Source organism: Strongylocentrotus purpuratus, unplaced genomic scaffold (genome assembly GCF_000002235.5).
Source record: "Strongylocentrotus purpuratus isolate Spur 01 unplaced genomic scaffold, Spur_5.0 spur5_scaffold_6, whole genome shotgun sequence".
Taxonomy (NCBI): domain Eukaryota; kingdom Metazoa; phylum Echinodermata; class Echinoidea; order Camarodonta; family Strongylocentrotidae; genus Strongylocentrotus; species Strongylocentrotus purpuratus.
In genome coordinates, this window is record NW_022145612.1 from 1,875,631 (window position 1) to 1,898,958 (window position 23,328).

Below are 23,328 nucleotides of genomic sequence, written 5' to 3' on the forward strand. Positions count from 1 at the left end.
AATTTTCAAAATCTTCACTGATTCATTAGTTTAATCACTTTATCAAAATTTTCATCAAAAGGGGGTACAGTATAGGTCAGTGCTTTATGTAGTGGTCTTGGAACTGGAAGGTCCTTGGTTCAAAGCATTATGTACACTTGTGTCTTTAGATGTGACATTACTTCTCAAGTGCTTTGTTCCTCAGCAGAAGAATCAAAGCTAAGTACATGCCAGTTTCCTTCTTGCTTACTTACAAACACATTATTTTTTCTGAGCATCTATAAGAAATTGGAATTTTTTTCTTAGTACATTGTAATAAAATTTCAGTCGGCTATTCTACCCAGAAAAGTTGCTACATGTAACTGCCATAAGATAAAAGGTATACCAAATTAAAAAAGCCAGGTCCCCCTTGGCCTTCTTGATGATGTCCATCTGAGATGGATACGGTGGTTATTAAACTGAGAGTTGTTTTTCCATCGGGATTAGAAGCTTGGGCTTGGGGGCATTAATCCTCTAAAACAGATGACCAGATCGATCAAAGCTTCATGGATGGTTAATAGAGAGGTAAGAATAGAAAGAATTGGGGTCAAGCTATCATAATCCATACCAATAACTATAAACAATATCCCTGGGAAACAATCTGTTCACATTGCTCTATATTCATCTTAAAGGATGTGTAAATGTAGTTTCGTACTTCATCTGACGTCATATTTTGTTACATGGGAGATAACTAATGGAGACAGACCCCAAAGAGGGCAGGGACAGAGAATTAGATGGGTATGACTGCTTCTAACTTACTGTGAAGAGATTTGATTTCCTCCTGGACTTTCTTGTGAAGTTAGGTGTACTGCTAGGGCTTGGCTGAAGTGGTCCTCTATCCGATCCTTGATTGGATCCTTGTGATCCTTCCCTGATAGAGTCTCTGCTCCCTTTCCTGGAGCCCATGGATCCAGTGGTTCCTGCTTGCTGCTGCTGCTGGTGATGATGGTGCTGACTGTTGGAGTGGTTGGCGCTCGGGGCAGAGAGGGTGTTGGGACCAGGAAAGGGGGCTGTGCCTGGGAAGGGGTTGCTACGCACCGAGTGGGGGGTGCTTGGGAGGGAGCTGCTGGAGTTGGAGAGGGAGGCCATCGGATGATAGTGCTTCTTCTCCACTATTAACTGGGCAGCTGAAATAAAGAAAAAGAGAGCATAGACATGATTAACATTCAGCAACTCAACAATGACTACTGGTGTTCAAGGGCAGTACAGGCCCATCAACACTAAAATAACAAATTTAGATTTTCTTTTCTCAAATTATTCAACCCGTTTCCATCTCTGAAGAAATCTTCACATCAAGACACACTCATGCATCACTGCCATACGATATGAACATACTTATGATATTACCTCATTTGTACCAATGGAATTTCATTTGTACACTAACCCTAGAGATTGTCGTCTCTTTCTCTACTATTACAGCCTGTAGCAAAAGAAGTGTAATACTATCCTTTCCATTTTATAATGAAAATCATATGAATGTAGGAGTAGGAAATGTGGGATGATCAGTCGGTTCCCTTTCATCTCTCTCTCTCTCCTCTTTCACTCATTCTCACTCTCTCTCTCTTTCTCCATTATCTTTACCCTTATTCTTATTCGTACAAAGTCCTTGTCATGAAATTGAAGACTTAAGAGCTGTACTAGGGGGGAGAAACCATTAGTTCCATGGAGAAATGTACACTATTGATCAGGTTACTCAAAGTGACTGTGAGAGAGACTTGATCGTATCAAACATTGATTTGATCCAGTCTTCAGTTTCACAATGGCATCATATTTGAAATACAGACAGAGATGTGCCTCCAATCTTGAAGCATCACAATTTTAAAAGCAGTTTCACTACACAAAGAATGAATTTCAAACCTGTATCAACATGTGTACATCACCACTGTGAAATGTTGTAAAGCTATTCTATGTTTGAAGCTTCTTTTTTTAAAGGAGAAAATGATTCTAGTAACTAGTTTTAATTAAAATATTCCAGGAATCCATTGCATCATCTTCATGGTAATTTTGGATGTAGTTCACCATGACTCATATTTTGAAAAAAGTGGATATAAAGAAGCAAACACTACATTGCCTAAATTCATAAAGTAATATTAAGATATACATTCAACATCCTTATGATGCATGTCCTGGTAAGCCATCTGGTTCGTAGATTTAAAATCAACAAATTCATCTCCTTCTCAACTTGCTTTTTTATAAAGCCAATACACTAGCCATTTTCCTTAACCTCAGCACTTTTCATTTTCAGAGTTCACTTCTACAATCCTTACCACTCCCTAATGGTATAATGTGTATCCCATCCTAAGACCACAAAGAAGAACTCTACCTTTCTATCCATGCATTCACATTACCATAGTTCATTGTATAGTTAGAAAATGTCTAGTCTGAACTTTTTATAAAGAAATGTCGTTTATAGCAAAACGCCTCTTTTAGTATTTTTCTAACACAACCTCGATAATAATAAGCGTGCTGCTCTATAGTACGAACATCACATATTACAAAGCACTAAGAAAGAAAAAAACGTGTTTCTTGAAGAGTTTTGTATACAATTTCCTTTTGTCTGTCTGAACGGCCTATATTAGAGTGCTCCTGAATTACATTTGCAGTCACTGGGATGAATGGTAGGAGTGACATGTGGAAAAAAGGGTTATATTGGCAAGTGGTAATGGACGCTAACTGGTGTGGGAAAGATTGGGGTTCGCTTACTGACATCTCTATTCATAGATGCATCTATGTATGCTAATACATCTGTGTCTGGGAAAGATATCATCAACACACACTCTGCAATCTCTCTTCATCTCTCATGGTGCCTGTGTGCATCTAAACATGCATCCTTTTGTGGGACGTCAGGTTTGAATCCAGTGTGCCTCCCTCTCATTTTGATTTCTCACTACCTGCCAATGTACAATGCATTTCTTTTACAATGTAGATTGTAAATGTACACTATTATTGTAGTTGAACAAAAAGGAAAACAGATTAAAACAATAACAGAAAGCAATGTCTCTATGCAAATAAACTATTTGCAATGAAAATGTACAAAATGTATACCTACATGTTCATGCATAGACATCTATTTTGTGAGTAATTTTTATTTTTTTTATTTTTTAAAGAAAAACCATATGGAACTGGTATTATACATTAATGGATGGTCCCTGTTCTCGCGCATTTAGCTGAATGTGAATGAACATCTGTCGCTCTCTAAGTGATGAAATTAAAGCATAAATGGAACTTAAATCAACCTGGAAAAGACATAAGAATGTAATACGTACCATCTTGGAAGACCCTTTCTACGTTGAGTCCATACATTGCACATGTTTCAAAGTACGGGCAGCGCTTGAGATCGGCCGCCAGCTTCTTGGCTTTCGTATCGTCGATCAGCCTCGGCGAGTTCTGTGTTAGCGCATCTGCGACGAGAATCAAAATGAAAAGACAGGAGAGAGAGCGTTTTATGAGAAATATTGTAGGGCTAGGTGATAAAGGGTGTCATCTGTTATGGTAATCATGAAAGCAAGAGAGCAATTAGTTTGGCCTGGTCTGGTCTGGTCTGCCCCTGCCCAGTCTGGTGATGAACTTTTTGGCTGAGCCGTGTCCGTCCACCAAGATGACACGCATACATGGCGGCCTATTTACAGTCAAGGTCTTGAGGATTGTCCATTTTCGTTTCAATAAGTGAACCGTTGGGAGAAAACAAGAAGTAGAAGGTAGTACAGTCACCTATCATCAAGGTAGTCAGTCAGTCATGGAGAATGAGAAATCGATCAACAAACAAAAACAACAGAAAAGGTGACAGAAATTGGAACACTGTGATAAAAATAAGCCATCAAAGAAAAGAATTTGTGCAACCATAAATAAGGATCAAAATATATCTGTCATACTAAATATCATTTGCAAAACATATAAATATGGACTTTATCCACCATTTGAAGTAATAACTATTATATGCAATAACTTTTGGCATTTTAATCACTTACATGTATCCATGACCTGATACTATGCAACTTTCTTTCAAATATACAGAGAGCATCACATAAAACATATAAAAGTTATTTATACTTCTGATAGGGAGACTGCAAAGTAGAATATCTTGACTTAGGGTAAAGAAGTCATGAATTTGCTCGTAATATATTTGCAGACTTGCTTTAATTTCTGATATAATTTAATTTGCCAATAACATGACTATTCACACTAAAAGCACCTTCCTGACAACACACCTATCCATAATGTCATATTGTTGTCCCATCATGCTATTGTCTTCAGCTTTATAAACATTGTATTTATGTACACATGGTACTGTGTATCCCTCAGAGAAAGCAAAGGTGACGTCAAAAAGCTCATTACATTGCTGCAATGCTCCTATCCTAGCCAGGGTTGTCCAGCTGTAGCACCCTGACTCCAATGAATATCTCTCATCTATTCCTAAAATGACACCTGCTACAAGCCTGCTGATACTTGCATTTGATCACCTCGTTCAACTCTTGTCAAATATGATTCTCTCATGAAACACGGTGCAGAAACCTAAGCGATACAGTCTGTATACTCTGTAGGCATGTTCCTCTAAATATGATTCTCTCATAAAACACGGTGCAGAAACCTATGCGATACAGTCTGTATACTCTGTAGGCATGTTCCTCTAAATGTATCATTTAGAGTTCATACAATGTAGTGACAATTCAATCGTATCAGTTACCTGTAGGAATAATGTTCTGTAAACTCTGTCTTACATACATGAAGTTCTGGCTTGATAATATTCTAAGGTTTACTGGATATACAATCAAGCTTGATACAGACAAAATGATATTTGAGGATGGGATATAGGAAAGGACAATTATGCACTTGTCACAAAATTACTATGAAGGGCACAGAAGGAAGCAAAGAGGATGACATAAGAGTAGATTCATTGTCCTTTCCTACTTAATCTTTACCTATTCAAGAATGGTATTTTACATAAAATGAGCGCACATATATGTAGGGCTAAATGATTTAAGTTGACTATTAAAAAGCTTGAAAGTAACAGGTTGAAGCTCAAACTAATGACAGCTTATGGTTGAAATAAGTGTAGTCTACAAATAAACCACAGCAGTAGAAAAAAAAAAAACAACAAACATTTAGTTAGATTCTTCTAGACAGATTCTATACATATCCTTTATCTAAATAGCAATGGAAGAAGGCTGCATCATGTCCACCTCCATATACGGTCACAGCCCAGTGAAAAACAGCTATTTTAACGCATACATGTGTGTTACTGTTAGGATCAAGTTGCTGATGGTCTACATAAATAAGAGATTCACTGAAATAGCTGTCTTGGAAGAACAAAGCATCCCCTGTGTAGTGGTGTACATACACAAACACACATCTTTCACTTGAAATGAAATCCCAAATAAAAATGACAGTGAGACTTACATCAGGGAGGTGGAAGCATACCTCACAGCTAGATGTACATTCTAAAAATGCCTACGATTGTACATATAAATGCAAGAAATGGGCAAAGCTTCATTATTTAATATATTGCAGAAGACTACTGGCTACATGTTACATTTGCATTCATGTCATATTCATTCAAATAGAAATCTGACAAATCAAGGAGAACTACATGTATAAGAAGAATACAGGAATTAGTAAAACATTTAAGTTGCCATTATTGACTAAATATCTTTGCAGTCAAAATATAATCCACATACATGTAGATGACGTCCCTTTAAGTTCCTTATCCAGGGCCCTCTCCCTACAAATACAGGAATTCTACTTTTGTTGTTGTTGATGGGGTGGGAACAGAGGTCGTGAATAAGATGCTGTGACTTGACCTTTGAACTCTTCTTTGGATGTTTGACCTACTTTCTAAAAATATGAAAGCAATTATGGTACTTGCTTTTCTACCATGGGGGAAAATGATGCTGTATGTCACACTCATCTTACACAAAACATTGTAAGCGAACACTTTGATGGAGTGCTTTAGAAGAAAAACATTCTCATTATTTCATTTGTTTACCCATATTTTTTTCTCCACTACCAAATGCTCTTTTACATTCTCAGTAAGTTAGTATATGTAAATGTATTTTTTAATTCTGTTCGATATCATAAATGATACATCACAGTATTAAATACATTTAAAGTGTATTTCAATGTATTGACAGTAACTAGTATCTGACTGTGGATTTGCATGTTACATTTTTCTATCTGTACATGAAACATATTCAGAGAAATGTTCACTAAACATTTTTGTATTATATTGACAGATAAAAAGTAAACATTAATGTCCCAGCAAGGTCAACAAACAAAGCACCTAAATTAGGACTATGTTGTTACGTTCCTACCCTGTCACTTAATTCTATTCTTAATTCATAGGATTCACCTTATCAAGAAGTTTTAAATGAATTCACAAGAAAAAATGCAATATTTTTTAAAGAAAAATGAATGATTTACAACTTACTATCCTTACTACAAGTTATTCCAAGGCCTCTCCATCATGGCAAGTCTTTATATTTAAAACCCTTCTTTCTGCTTTTCACAAAAGCTCCTTGAGTACAACCAGTTTCCTTCTATTACAATATATTGAAGTGTTTTATTTCTGCGCACATCAATTCCTTTGTGACTTGAAACTCAATAAAACAGCCTTGAGAGAACAATCTAACAGTGCACTCTTACAAGTGTATTACAAGAAGATAGCCAATAAGACTGTAATAAAATATCTTGTATTTGTAAAGGCTATCTCGATAGTATCTTCTGGGACAGTAAACGAGCATCAGCAGCATTGATAAGAAGCAAATTTGTTGATTTGTTAGGTGAAGATTTCACCCACATCAATAAAAGCAGCACACATGTGATGCTATAACCAATTAGAAATGTTATTAGATTTCACTCTCATTAAGTTCAGCCATTAGAATCACATTCTGCCAGTCTTTCAGGCAAGAGAGCGTGAATGCATAATAAAAGTCATAAAATCTGGGACATTTCAAAGCTCACGGAAGGATACATGAACATGTAGATCTTGAATAGATTGTTTGTGACAGAAGATGTGGGGCATGGCACAATGGCAACATGTAGGTAAATCATACCTGTAGGGAATGCTTTAATCAAATCAGTTTGGAATATCAGTGCAAACTGACCAAATAGAGAGGGAGTAGAGACAGGTATAGACAGAGAGGGACGGATGGGTTATAGGGAGGAGATAGACAAAACTAACAGACATAAATTACATAGGTTTGATAAAAATGAAGAACTTAACAAAACAAGACAACTAGTATTTGAAAATCAAGATACAATGAGGCCTATATTCTGTTAATATGGATATGACATTATCTTCTTCTGTATTAAAGGCCTTCCATCTTAGCAGTTCTTACTTAATTCTTCTTCCAGAATAAAGCGTATTTTTGTTAGTAAAGTCTTAATATTTGAAAACATCTTAATATTTGTACAGTGCAAAACAGCATCGTTTTGTGAATAATAGAATTCTATGTGATATTGTGACACAGGATACTGCTAATCAGTAATGCTCACATCTCTTATGATTATCTCTTATAATATTCAATTTTGTACATCCATTTAACTTCAGGCTATTTACAACAGCTTGAAAAGCAACCCACGTTCGCATAAATAAATAGTGGTTTCGTCACAAGTTTCTTTTAATCAAACCACAGTGAGATTTATGATCCCCCAAAATATAAGAAATGCAAAACATCTACAACCCATCCTCCATTTAATAGCTCCTTCGAGAACTGAACGGAAGAGCCTCCAGCTCATCAGAAAATCTTCTTTGGACAAAAAAACATTAAAAATTCCTTGGCCTTTTATCTTCTCTCCTAGTCCTACAAGTGGGACAAATATTTCTCCATTCTGCATCCTCCATGCATGCAGTGCCATTGGAGAAAATGTCTGAACAAATAAGACCTCACCTCTGACATTTACAGTTGGTGGAAACATTAAATCAAATTAGGACCCATATTGAATAGCACCATCTTCATTAGTTTGGAAGCAGAAGGGCAGTAACTTAAATACTTTAACAAAGAGTTAAAGCCCTACTGGATCTAGACAGATGATATCCCCATGGATCTCTAAATGCAGAGGTTTTTTTAGTTTTGCTGTAGGTCTACTTCAGTTTAAGTGCCTCTCCTGTCTGCTTTGAAAATCATAGGACAGACAGACAGACAGACGTATCATGATCCTGCAAAACAAAATATCTCATCAAACAGCATATCTGTGGAAGGAAGAGTATCTGAGAAGATATCTCTAATTGAGGGTCAGCAGTAGGCTGTATACATATATTAGCAAAGAGAATTTTAAATTTGACTGTCCCTCATAAAGTACACAGGACAAACATTTTTGAAAGAGTCTGGTATATTGATATTTTTTCCCTTTTTAATTTTGTCCTCCATAAAGTGCTTCACACAGTTTCAAAGCTGGATCAGAGAGGTAAAAAGCTAAACAACAAATCCCTCCATCACTGTTAAGATTACTATTAGATATACTACATAAAGAATAATATACCGGTAATTCAATAAATAATATTTTTTTTACCTTGCTTAAATCTGACCGATATTGTGCTCCTTCTTCTTATATTAAGATGAATCTTCAACATATTACAAATTAAAAGTAGGTGCCTCACAAGCAAACACCTCCGTCGGCAATTATTTTAGGTTATGAACTCCCGACTAAACATGACTCTTAGAAAAGGCTTATTAGAAAGTGACTAATTATGATGCTGCTTGAAAACCTCAAGTAACTATTTTCCATAGTTATATTTTATAGCCTTATTCAAGAATATCAGTTAATTTAGTTTGTAAAGTCACTCCCATATGGCAGGATTTCTATCAGTTATGGAACTTATGATTTACTGCTAATATTAGATTTGGTAAGGATTCACTCTTGTACATTTCTTTGTAAGGATTCAATCTTTATTTCCTACTTGTTTCAAGTAATGGCCAACAATCTAACTCAATATCGAGAAGAGTTAACAAGTGATGGTGAGTCTTTAAAGAAGTAGCTAAAAAGAAATGCATAACAAGTGTACACATTAGTAACTTATCATGCCATACATTACAGGTTCTCCTATACAAAGATATCCTTCATTGTATTATGTCAACACCCCCCCCCCCCCCCACAAGACTGATACAGTTCATGTTTATACAAATTGCAATGTTATGACATATTTGGAAACTGATACTTCAAAGAAACCCAATGTCTGATGGACAGGCTACCTTCTGCTTGGTGACAATGGGTGTTTGTGACTCTTGTTTGTTGAGTAAGAAGCACATGAGTATGATGATGATAAAGAGTTTGACATGACTACTGTTGGTCTATCATATCATGCAGGTTAGTGTCACTTGTCAAATTATCTCCCTTCTCAAGTTTCTCATCAATGAGTACATATTACAAACTAACACACTGCCTGTTGAGAGCCAGAAGGGCATTAACTCTCTGTTAAAGTATATGAGTTAAGGCCTTTCTGCCTCTAAGCAGACAATACATTCACTGAGAATGATTACATTCAATATAGGTCTGTAAAAATAAATTCCTGTGAGAGAATTTGGTCAATATTCCATTTCCAAGGCTGCAAATTAACTTAAACTCTCATGGATACAAATAATTCAAAGAATATTGTCAAAGCATGGGATACTTGTTGCAATATCTGTTAAAATGTAGGGTGCTTTCTGAATTCTAAAGTGCTTTTAATCTTCAGATGCATAGTGTTAAAGATAAAGTTGAGTTCTGGTCATGCCATTGCATTGTGAAAGAAACGGTGTGGAACCGACCAGATGAGGTTGATCATCTAGCATATAAGAATTTATGTGTATTGCAAGGTTCTGGAATCATCAAAATGATAAGAAATGTGGCCAAGTCTTGGTAAAGTTACAAACACTTGCACAGAAAGATGTATATGGGACTACACGAACACGTGGCGTAAAAAGCCGGCCCCCGATTTTTACGATGTTACATGCATATTTAGAATATGGAGGCATTTGAAGAGCCATGTTTTTCAGGGAACATGTCTTAACTGATGTTCTTCCACACTTGCATAATAAGAATGAGTAATGCTCACAAATTATTTTTCACCTCTTCCCAGAACTCAACCTTCTCTTTAAGCCCTGAATATGATCTATACTCTATTGTCTCAGTGCCAGTCATCAATGATGACTGATGTGAGGTCTGTTTGTCAGTTATTGACAACTATATCTGCCTGCTTTTGATTCTCTTAAAATCGCTGAGTAATGATAGCTCCGGCAACAAGCCGAAAACAGACAGATATTGACCGAAGAGGTTTTACAGTTATGCTTCCCTGAGGGATTGTGAAGAGAACAGTAAAGACAAAAGGATATGAGGTCAAAAGAAAGAAGACTTAAGTAACATCTGTTTAAAATTAAGAGCTTTATATTTTCCAGAATTTTTCTTGAACTGCAAATCATCTTTTTGTTTATGATCAATAAACAAAAACAAATAAACTTTCATAAGCATGATTTTTTCACCCCGCCCTTTGGCGGAGTAAATAACATTACAAATTCACATCTTTTACACAAATGACTCCATATACACAGCTAAACCTTGTAATAAGAGTGCTTTCAGGGTCTTTCTCATCTCAAGTGGAAAGAAAATGATTACCACTCTCCTTCCTTCTCTTCGTAGTAAACCAATCAATAAAAATCCTTGTAGGTTCGCATCCATGCATTCCATTCACTCTATAAGATAGTCATTGTAGAAGAAAAGCCAAGGTTCGGCCAGCCCTCCATCAAGTCACTAATGAGTTCAGAGGAACCCATAGCTTTTAATTTTCACTTTCAAGGACACCATGAGACTGAGTCATGCAGATCAATCCCTAATAGCCTGCTCTATTCTTGTATGATTGAACCTTGTACGAGTCACAAATTGTACAAATTATGACTGAATTCAACACAAAGAGTGAGAAAAACCCTCACCCTATACCTGTGCAAAATAAAGCATGGAACAATTTGTCGCTGTTTTCACGAAGTGACGGTAGTGAAAAAAAATTGCATTCACTTTGCGTTACGATTTTCCTCACTACCGTCACTTCGTGAAAACAAGGACGAATTGTGCAAGATCAAATGTCGGGTCACCATAGTTCAGATCTGGAATTTCGAGTCATATGACAAAAGATTGTGGTTGCAACACCTAAGATGTTTCATTTTAGTTTATTAACATTATCAACTTGAATTCTTGAGGATGCTTACCTTGAGTACCGACTAGAATCATTGGTAGGTCAGCTGTGTTACGGTAGTGTGCTATCTTAGCATAGAAATTATAGAGCATCTGGAAACTCATCTCATCTTCTACGCTGAAGACCAAGATGACAGCATCCACCCAGGAGCAGAACTGAAGCTCTGGAGGACCTCCTTCATCTCTGATCAGAAGCAGGTAACTCCTGTCATCCACAACAATCTCCTTCTTGAATCTCCCTCCTGGAATGTAGCAAAAGTATAGAGGTATTGAATCGAGGTGGATTAATATATCCCAATATCATCAATTGATTCAGTATATTCATCTTCAATACTTTGACGTGAATGCATTATGACCCCCAAAACATTCACTTGAAAAGTTTTTTAATCTAACATTAATTAGTAGCAGATAAATATGTTACAGTAGAATTTCTATAAGGACAAAGATAATTTTGATACATGCATTTTTTAAATGTTTCCAAGGATGACATGAAACACCTCTACCCCTTAAGTGCAAGTTATTTATAGGGTTTTGATGAATCATATGCTTCAGCGTATTAAATCCTGAATATTAACTCTATTAAAATTAATGAAGTTTTCCTTAAACTTATATTTTTCTAACCTATTCTCTTGTAATATAATAAACAATATAAAAATAAAAACAAACATAACAAGTAAAGGCTTTGAGAATAGAAGAAAGTTTGTTGATACCTTCAGGTGATTCCTCCTGCATGTAAGATCCTGTAAGGTAGCGATGGACCAGAGCTGACTTCCCACTGGTTAGACTCCCTACTACACCCTGTACACAAACAACAACAGGTACACTGTATCATCATATATTACTCAACAATATAGGATTCAACTAAAATACATTCTGACCTGGATCCCACACTTTACAGGGGTCTGCATGGAATGAGGTCTATATGCATGCATGATGCCCCCACCCAGCTTAAATGTTCTTAATTTGGTGGAGGGGGGGGGATTCATGGGCACTAGACGGTAGACCCCTCCCTGTAAGTGTCAAACACTGCCCTTGCTATTTAGAGTCAGAAAGGCAGGAATAAAGTCCTTCTAAACAGGATTTCATACCTGACATTAGTCACTGAAGATCAGTTCACACACTACTGTGTGCCAATTCAGGTCAGTTCTCTCAGATACAATCAGGACTTTACAAGTAAGTTTAATTCTCTCTTCATGTATCTGGGATACAAGACAGATGTTCCAATCTCATTGTACATACAACATTTCTTCTTTGTTTGAACTGAATTTATTTCACTCCATGCTCCTTACATCCATATGGCAATGAGAACAACCCTGAAGTTTAGACAGATTTGTTAATAACACCCAACGCCACTCATACTAGATTAGAATGTAATAGCATCAATACAGTCCTTTACTATGGAACCCATGGCTTTGATGAATCTGCCTCCATGCATCATGTATCCATAGCCTCCAGCATTAGACGCTTGTCAAAACACACACATCAAAAGAACATACAAGGAATTCGAGATTTTATCCCAGGAGCTTACAGGAAAAGAAAATATTTTGGTTAGATCTTGTCATTATTATTATTATTATTATTCACCAGCTTCAAGCAATGATCATAATAGTGGGCATACTATACTACTGAATGTCTTATCAGTGACTTTCAAATATCCATCAACATCTAGTGTGGTCTTAACAAAATAAGCAGCCATACTAATGCAAAAACATACTGGAACCAGCATTTCTTATACACAGAACTGTTATGTAAAACATTACATTATCATTGTCAAGTAAATATCACGACTTTGAGAGATTTCTTCAACATTTCCTTTAAAATTAATATATGAGGCTTAGCAGTACTATCACATAATAAAACATACCAGTAAATTTCTCATAATTTTTTAGTATTGCAACATCTCATCGATCATCATACTTGTCTTGGCTATATTATAAAGTGTTATATAAATATGGTGTATGGTGTAAAATGCTTTCTGGTGAACTCTTAGAAATTTGTCTGCTTATTCTTGGCAATATCTTCAAGACTTGAATGTAAAATATAAAAAATACTTCTTAGCTATCTACAGATATAGAGAGAGAAAAGGGACACAATATATCCATCAGCACAGCGTGTTTACCTCACTTTCTTATATTATAATTTCATATTTTCTTATCGAGGAAAGATTTGTAAAGGATTGACTTGGCTAGATGCATTGACGTAAGAGGGGGCAGGGGCATCATCCTAAATGCTAATAAGATTAAAACTCTGATCAAGGCCAGAAGAAATCCATAATCCAAGACAGGGAACAAATTGCCAAGATGAGAGAGATGAACTTGTGGGGGTTGATTTATCAAAGGTATGATCAGGTATATATTTAGTAACATTAGCTTATGCAAGAAATAGAGCTGTGAAATATCCATAGAGATTGCGGCAAATGTGAATTTCATCTGACAATGTGAATTACATCTGACTAGAAGGGGGGGGGGGGGATGGGGATGGACATTTTCCAGCGTTTTTAATCATAGGTATTAAAGCTCTTGTATTGTATGGCATCTTCTTTATTGAGTTATTGCATGTTTCTTATCCTTACTGTATTTCAAGTATGTTTTGTTTTAGGGATGTCTTAGTTTGGAGAGTTCATAAGTAGTAACATGTATATTGACAAATATATCCATTTTTTCCAACTTACCAATTTCAGTTCTGGAACTGTTCTGCTCAATGTCCATTCTTGGCTATTTACAAATGAATCTGCAAAATGAAAAAGAAGAAGAAAAAGAATTCATTTAAGATGCTTGGATTGTTTGAATTACATGTGAACAAACTAATCAAATACGGTACATAATTATGATGTACATCATAAACTAGAAAATGCTTCTAATGGAATGTATGTTTAACTGTCGTTAACATTTACAGTTATCAAATAAGGATGTTGAGTTATTTGAGTGTTTTAAATTTCCTGTTCACAGTGACAAAACAAAAGAAGTGTGAATGGTGGGTATGTATGTGTGCTTGTGTATGAAAAGGAGAGAAAGAGAGAGGGGGGGGGGGGAGTGGGGGATACAAATGCAGAGAGATGAACGTACAGATAGATGTACAATACAGAATGATATGTATACACAATTTAGAAATTTTGTTCTTGATCAGCAGAAGATATGAAAACACTTTCTCAAAATCTACCGAGAGTAAAATATCGAGTAAAACTAAGTTATTCCAAGAAAGCTGGACAAGCTAGACATGACAATCCATATCCGCTTTACAAGAACACTACAACCATAATAGCCCTGTTTATCTCTCCACTTTATTGAAGTCTCCTTCTGTTGGCAAGCCAAGCTTTTATCAGAAACAAAGTGCGCTCACGATCTAGACAACGAGACACATCACGGCTCCCTTAAATTGCTGGTGGGCAGAGAATAACAAATTGCAATGGTACAGGGTGTCTCATGAAAAAAGTGGGTCACATCTTCTAACTTGAAAGGGATAGGCAAAAGCCAATACATGAAATGTATCCGGTCACATCCGGTCTCAAAGTTAGTCAGTACAAGAATATCCTTCCATTTACACTACATGCACACTTGGCTGAAAGAAATTCTTAGGTATTCCTGTTCTCTTGACTCAAGCAGTTGATCAAATGGCACAGCAACTGATGCTCAAACTAGAGCTCAAACCCCATTCCAATAACTAATCAATGAATTCCAACTACACTATTCATCAATAAAAAGAGTTACTAATATCTTACAATCATGTCATCAAATCAATGCATCAGTTATATTTTTTCTTCTGTGGCACCCTGTAAAGCTACTTTGAAGTGCTGTAGCTTCCTTTACATTTCCTATGTACTTGGGCACGCATCAATACATCTTTAATGCGCGGTGCGAGTGAAAACCTCGACTAGAATTTCTCCTTGTTTTAAATTACCTGCAAGCAAAGGCAGAGCTAAAGTGCAATCACTCCCTAGGTGTCGCTAGAGAGTTTTATACGCAGCTAGCACACTCTCTGAAGAACAGAACCAAGAGAGTTATTAATAGATCAATATCAACAAGAAAGGTAAATACTATGTTAAACCTTGCTTCTCATGAAGGAGTTGGAAATGGATTCTTTGGCATGAAGGCTTCATCCCTTCATTTCTTTGAAAATGATGCAGTCCTTAACATGACGTATACAAGAACTTTTAATGTTCAAGTACCAGCAAAAAATGACCACAGTACCATTTCCAATAGCTTCAGATATTCAATTCAAGAAAAATGTTGCTTTGTTGCATTAATTTTGTCTATGTTTCTAATAATAATTAACTTTCTTAATATCGAATGAAAATTAAACTACATCATCCTCAAACTCATTTATAATTGTTGATGCCAACAAGTAATATAAAGGCAGATATTGAAACCACCAATGCTGAATTTTCTGAGCCCTGATGATCTTTTCTATTATTGTTTTTATCGCACTTTTTTTAACCTACACAATGCTATTCCAGCCTCATTTATTCAGTTGAATACATCAACAGTGCTAATAATCGGTTAGACTTTCATTATCATTTGAAACACTTGATGGGATTTAGATCTTTACCCCTGTAATATGGTGACATCCTGTGTAAGCTCATGTAATGCTGATTCCCACAAAACCTAATCCAAGGTGAGATTCATTGAGCGTTCAGGAAACGATCATCATTTGGAGACTAAATTGCATTTGCTGAGTTTTGACATTTCATCTCTATCTTTCTAATGTTATGAGTCATACCAGTAACCTTACCCATGATACAAAATGATTTGTATGCTTGTGAAAGTCTGGATATGAAATGTCATGTGGGTCAATCTAATCACATCTATGTCAATTTGTATGAAAATGATCAGGGTAACTACGAAAAGATGAATATTGTACAAATTTTAGAATGCAAAATATGATGTTAGAAGTACCATAAATCAGAGTCAACTCCTCATAAACAGACAATTTACAACACCATGTACATATAAAAGTTTCAATGATAATGATGAATTTATTTATTGAATTACAAACACATGATGTCCTCTTCATTTTCATTTTAAAGACAGACAGGCAAACAAAATAATTCACTCCACCGTCTAGCTTTAAGCCTCTTCAGACTGCCATAAACAATTATTGAATCATTTCCATGTCGATTAATAAAAAAAGATCTTTCCAGCTTGTTAGAAAAACAAATTATCATTGAGTACTTCCATCGTAGGTTTAGATCTGCAACAAAACAGGAAATCAATTGAAGAATAGAGTGGGATCACTGGGATGATGAAAAACAAGCCTTTTGGAGGAAGCAATTATATGCCCACAATGAGATTGATTTTGACATCACTTAATGGAACTTTCGATAGGCAATAACCATGGCAACAAAACAAAATCATGTCCTTTTCTAAGTTTTACATTTAGCTCAGCTTGAACTCAATCTAGCAAATTAAAAAAAAAGCAACATAAATAACCAATGTAAATATACATATCTTGGTATACAGAGCCCCTATGATAACAAAATGCATCAAACCTTTTTTGTTATCATGTAAAGGTCCATAAGTGAATTACCAGTATATATTTTTATGAGAGGGAATAAAAAAGGAAGAATTTCATCTTCTTTCAATAAAAACATTTGACTGAAAATACAACAACAGCATCATCAATTTCAATTAGCCATGATTATATCAAGAGTGGCTTAGTTCAAAGGTCATGAAAGTTGGTCTTTCCCTACATTATCCTATTTATACATTTGTTACAATTTCCATCAATATTTACCAATGACCTGGTTTCAGTTCCATATCATGATCTAACACAAATGAAAGAAATCTGTGACCTTTACTGAATATCTTGTAAACACCACTAACCATTAACAGAAAGTGGATACAAAACAGCTGCAAGGGAATCATATGTGGCCAAATGGTACAGAATCTGTGCGTTTGCTTTGAATTTGGACTCGTTGCAATATACATGCAGTCCCAGATGGGTCATTCCATGTCAAATCACCCAAAAAATCTGAAAATCTTAACCCGACCATTTTTGATTTTGATGAAATTTGGTGAACTTGTTGAGTGTGATCTCACAGCACCAAATCCCAAATTTTAGGTCAATCGGGTGAGGGGTTTGGGAGATACGGCCCACCAAATTTTGAGATTTTTTCAAAAATGGGGGTGGCGGGCCTACCTTTGAACCCTTGTATCTCGGGACCTAATGGGTCAATCTTCTCAAAATTTGTATTGTTGGAAAGGGTATTCAATAAGGATTCCAAATCTGCCGCCATTTTGAAGATTCGTTCATGTTGGGGTACTTTGACCTCTTGACCTCAGATTTGACCTTGAAATTGACCTTGTGGATCACGTAACTTTGACAACATTTTTCATGAAATGTAATCTCTGACATGTTCACTAAAACATATAAAAGTTTCAGAGATATAATATTTTTTGTTTTGGAGCAATAAGGATTGAAAGTATCCATACTCATAGATATTCACAATAAGCCCTATTATAATGTATACAAATACATGCAATATGCACAGTACAACATACATCTTCCACATGCTTTTTTGTTTTAGTCATATCCATCCTAAATGTCAGCAGTTCTTGAATAGAAATAAAATGACAAGTTCATATAGGCCTAAAGGGTTAACAGGATGTATGGCTTTAGACCTCCAGAGTCAGTTCTAGGAAAACTACCCTCTAAGGACAATTACCCCAGAGGACAATTATCCCCCCCCCTATTTGTTAAAGGGGAAGTCCATCCTGATAATAAAGTGGTTTTAATCAAAGCAGATTTTTTTTTTTTTGGGGGGGTATAATATTCTTGAGGGGTAATTTTCCCGGGGGGGGGGGGGGGGTAATTGTCCTAGGGGGAAATTGTCCGGGGGTTAATTGTCCTCGGGGGGGGGGGGGGACAGATTGTCCTAGGAGGTAATTTTCTGGGGGGTAATAATCCTCTGGGTGTGATAGTCCTTTGGGGGTAATTGTCCTCGGGGGGGGGGGGGACATTTCCTGAGGGTTAATTTTCCAGGGGGGTAATTATCCTAGAACCGACTCAGAGGCCTAAAGCCATACATCCTGTTAACCCTTTAGGCCTATATGAACTTGTCATTTTATTTCTATTCAAGAACTGCTGACATTTAGGATGGATATGACTAAAACAAAAAAGCATGTGGAAGATGTATGTTGTACTGTGCATATTGCATGTATTGTATACATTATAATAGGGTTTATTGTGAATATCTGTGAGCATGGATACTTTCAATCCTTATTGCTCCTAAACAAAAAATATTATATTTCTGAAACTTTTATATGTTTTAGTGAACATGTCAGAGATTACATTTCATGAAAAATGTTGTCAAAGTTACGTGATCCACAAGGTCAATTTCAAGGTCAAATCTGAGGTCAAGAGGTCAAAGTACCCCAACATGTACGAATCTTCAAAATGGCGGCAGATTTGGAATCCTTATTGAATTCCCTTTCCAACAATACAAATTTTGTGAAGATTGACCCATTAGGTCCCGAGATACAAGGGTTCAAAGGTAGGCCCGCCACCCCCATTTTTGAAAAAATCTCAAAATTTGGTGGGCCGTATCTCCCAAAACCCTCTCCCGATTGACCTAAAATTTGGGATTTGGTGCTGTGGGATCACACTCAACAAGTACACTAAGTTTCATCAAAATCAAAAATGGTCGGGTTAAAACCATTGGGTGATTTGACATGAAATGACCCAGATGTATAAATCAGTGTCATGTTTGGTAAACAGTATCCTAATGGATTGGCACTCCCAGTGGATATGTTTAATGTGATTGACTTCACTAAACGTGAGTGGCTTACTTGCTTCCTGTCTCATTTCAAGTGCAGTGCTTCACACGATAATTTCACGGTTCAATTACAATCGCTGGTGAAATTAAATTGAAAAATTTATGTCATTAGCTATCCTATTTAGTCGTCATGGCAACTGTATGATGCAAGGCTAGACAGATATTAATAGGAGAGCACCTGTGTGTTAATGCAGAGAAATATGATACAGACCTCTGTCAAAGAACACTTTTATCTGTTTTTATTAGACATACAACTGTACATGCATTAGAAATGTGAGTAGTGAATGTTGGAAGGACTTGAAAAATAACAACCTTTTGCTTTAATAATGCAATAGTGTGTCCATGTTTATTGGACAGCGCAATGCGCTTATGCCCTTCTACCAGCCGCATAATGAATTGTCGGTAGAGCATATAACCAGGTCCTTGCATTTCTGCTTGCCTAAGTACATATCAAGGGCAGAGAAGAAGGACACAAGGGCCCTTGAAAGCCTGTTAAATTTGCTATGTCAAATCCATTATCACACATGAATGATAGCTTAATCCACCCACTCAAAGATCTCGTGTCTATCTTCTTTATTCCAAAACATGAATACTGTTTAACCTTCACTTTCTAGAACATTATCTCATCACACAACTCTATCCAACATCACAGCACATCTAAGCAAGACGAATGCTCACTGAAAATGTTCTCTAAAAACAAAATTCATGGCCTTTTTTGTATGGCTCCAAAGCTGCCTTCTCTTTACACTTGTCTGAGCAACGCATGTCAAAAATGAGGGGTGGAAACACAGTCAACATGAAAGTCTATGCAGTATGCACCATGATTGGAATTTACAAAAAAATCTGATACAAGACTATACCATTGAGAACATGCTTGCTTATCTTTTTCCATGATTTCTCTCATTAAAATAAAAATGATATTTGGACTGTGTTTCTTCTAATTTCCAGTCACAGACGACTACTCTTGAATGAAAATTGATAGCTAGGCCTAGCGAGAGGAATTTCTTTTTCCCTCTATCATGACCTTAGCTGAACTTGCTTAACAAAGGAGACTGCATTCCATGGGATTTAGGCAACAATTGATGACATTATCAAATTAGTCTCGGATACATTCCTTAGCAAATTCATGCATTCATTTCAGTATAAATATTTTGCAAGAGTGAACACACAAACTGGTCAAGTATAGTTTGACTGCTAAAAATATTTGTTTCAATAACTTTCTGCAAATCCCATAATGTAGTTCTACTACTATATATGGAACACAGTGTAATTGGTTATCTCTATTTCTTATCTCTTTTCTTCTTCTTTCATTCACCCTTTCACTTTCACTTACACCATCTATAATTCTGTGTTTATATTCATACATGTTATGTACATCTATTTCTCAGTCTATCTGCCCCTCCCCCAACAAAACAAAACTGAAAAACAGTACTTAAGGTTGGTATTAGGGTATTTCCCATTGGTAAAAACTTGGGTCCTAGGTTATAATTCAGGAAGTGAGTTTACGAATGTTTGTACTTTCCACTTCACCTCATGATTTTAGCATCCTCTATGACAGGTTTTATGACATATTAAGATTGTTTTTATTGGCTAAAATACAACCACTTATCAAAGGAAGTCCATCCTTATATCAAGTTAGTTTAATAAAAGCAGCAAAATGAGAGAAACATAGTAGTTAAAGTTTCAGCAATATCTGATCGAAATTAGGAAAGTTATGAATTTTTGAGGTTGTCATCAGTGAAACACAAATTGGCAACACTGTGATTTATCTTGTGAGCTCCTTTTCAATTCGCTCTGTACAGATAATGTTGTCAACTTTCATTTTCTTAGTTCTTGAAATCAGACTGTGAAGACCCTGTGAGTGCTTTCTAGTCCCACCAGACAGTTTTATTCACTTACTTGACACAATAAAATACAATCCAACTTTGTATGAGCTACAGACAAAGTTTATCAACTTTAATACAGTATAGGCAATAATTCACCTCCTGGGCCAAGGTTTTTCTTACAATAAGCTTTGCAATAAACTAGCTTCCACATCTCTATGTCTCAAACAAAACTACATATAATATAATACATTTGATCTATTACCCAAACCACGGCACCTCGCCGAACAAAATGTTCTCTAAATGTAGTAACCACAAGTTTCAAAGAACATAATGCATTTGTGTGGAAAACACTTTGAAATTGAGGCAGTTGGGACTTGAGGGGTATAGAATGGTTGAAAAAAAGATTTCACCCATGAGCTATGTTGAGTATGGCAACAATAGTGCCATTAATCCACAGGACAAACACAAGTAGTCTTACAAATGTGTTTTCATTTCTTCAAGTCTTCTATTCAATCAGGGCAAGTCTGAGGAGGTAATTCAAAACCATGGGAAATGGTTGAATTCTGGAGGAGTTCAGATCCGTCTAGGGAACGTAGTCCTCAACTACAGATTGAGCTTTAGAAATACCATCAGTTTTTTTCTGAAAAGGTACATTTGTTATGTTACTTGTAAATTGTATGTGAGATCAGTATGAACATTACATCAGAAAGAGGAGCAGTTTGATAGAGATAAAGGTAAAATTCAGAAAATTTAAACACTTTTTTCAAATGCCCTTTGCGAGGCTTCCAAAACACAAAGAGTAATCTTACTAGTTGTGTAGATGTTTGAAATATCTCACCCTACAAACCAGTATCCTATTTTGGTTTAATATAAAATTCCACTTGAGCAGAGGAAATTGCAACAACATATTATACCTGTGATCAAGTGACAAATCATATGATCATACCACTTTGTGTGCAATTTTCCTCAATATATTGATGTTTGCATAGATCACATGCATGAAGAAGATGTTTGCACTTGATCCTTATATATGCTAAAGGATTTCAAATCATGTACAGCTTTTTCTCACAAAGAGGGAGATTTGTTTCAATAAACACTTACAAGTGTATAACAGAAGAATATATGTGTGTACAATTTCCATAATATGACATTCATCAGGTGACAAACCCATGTATTTCTTGATAGTGAAGAGAATTTAAATACTGCTTAATCTTCCACTCTTTCCATTACAATAACCCATACAACCCATACCCTCTACCGGTAATCATCCTCAAAAGATCAATGAATAATCGCTTGAACATCATTAAAAGCTATCTCTCTCATGCTGTCATGCCAGTCAGTGCACTTCCGTCATCACTTATAACAAGGTAATGAGTATGTAATCAATGCAGCTAATGACTGCTCATTATAAATACTCAATAGGAGAATGCAATTACACTAAACAGCATAGAGCAGTAGTTGCTTTTTCCATCAGTACACCTTTATCTAATTCATATTATGTCAAAGTAATTAAAACCACCAAGTTTAAAAACCATTAACGTGGATGTTTCCTATTTTTCTGATAATGCATGCATGCTGCCTCCTAAACTCAAAGGCTCTTTCAATAAAATCTATAGGTCGATGCATTTTCTTGTTCAGTCCAAAGTAAAAGGAATATTTGTATATATTATACAACAAATCTACATGTAAGAACTCTAATGTAAGTTATAATGTGAAAGGTAGATTATATGATGAATCTATCCAATCGTAGTTATTTGTGTGAGGACGAGTAGTCTACTGGTAGGTGTGTCTTTGGTGTAATTCAGGCAAGCACATACAAAATATGTTGAATTTGTATATTTGCTAGCCCAAGCATAAAACAAAAACATTGTGCATTTTCCAGCCCTAAACTTTGCTGTATGAAACTTTGTCTCATTTTAAAATAATATTGAAGCAAAAATAGGCACCCTTTGACTTGTCAACAAATGGATACAAAACTAAAGACTATACAGCATATCATACCACAATATATTGCCATTGAAACTTTAATACTTTCTTTTTAAATACTAAGTATCAGATTTCATTCAGATAAATGTCATTTTTCTTAGTACCTTTCTTTAATAGATTGCTCACTTTCACAAAGTTTTTGTTAAGTTTTGTGTTTTTAATTTCAAATCATTACAAAACCTGTATGTAAATTGATACTATGCAGGCTTCCTGATTTTTCCAAACAAATGCTTCTTTAATAAGAAAAGAAATAGTTTCTTACCCTTTAAGAGTTTCTTAGCCTTTATGAAGGTTATGCCCATTGTTCCTCAATAGTGTACAAGTGTACTTAAACCATGCAGTATTCACAAGAAACAGACACATGTAGAGAGAGAATGAGGACTGATATCTGATGAGAATGCCCTAAATTGAATCATGTTATATACCAACTTTCACAACACATTCCAAAAATAACCTTATCCAAAAAAATGAAACGAAAAAACAAAATATAATTGAAACGAAAGTTCCGAGTGACTTTACATTTTCTCAACTGAAAGTGAATGATGAGTAATAATAACCCCAGCTGAC

General features: G+C 35.8%; 1 protein-coding gene across 3 annotated transcripts in view; it reads right to left on the reverse strand.

The window, feature by feature from the left end:
• Nucleotides 1–23,328, reverse strand: part of LOC100889554 (arf-GAP with GTPase, ANK repeat and PH domain-containing protein 1) — a 56,188-nt gene that overhangs the window by 19,368 nt on the left and 13,492 nt on the right. For all 3 annotated transcript variants that reach the window (XM_030973480.1, XM_030973481.1, XM_030973482.1), the window contains exons 2-6: nucleotides 13,850–13,908; nucleotides 11,889–11,976; nucleotides 11,193–11,420; nucleotides 3,285–3,419; nucleotides 778–1,145 (exon numbers count right to left, since the gene is read on the reverse strand). In XM_030973480.1, coding sequence (XP_030829340.1) covers nucleotides 778–1,145; nucleotides 3,285–3,419; nucleotides 11,193–11,420; nucleotides 11,889–11,976; nucleotides 13,850–13,908 — 878 coding nt within the window. The remainder of the gene's footprint in view (nucleotides 1–777; nucleotides 1,146–3,284; nucleotides 3,420–11,192; nucleotides 11,421–11,888; nucleotides 11,977–13,849; nucleotides 13,909–23,328) is intronic.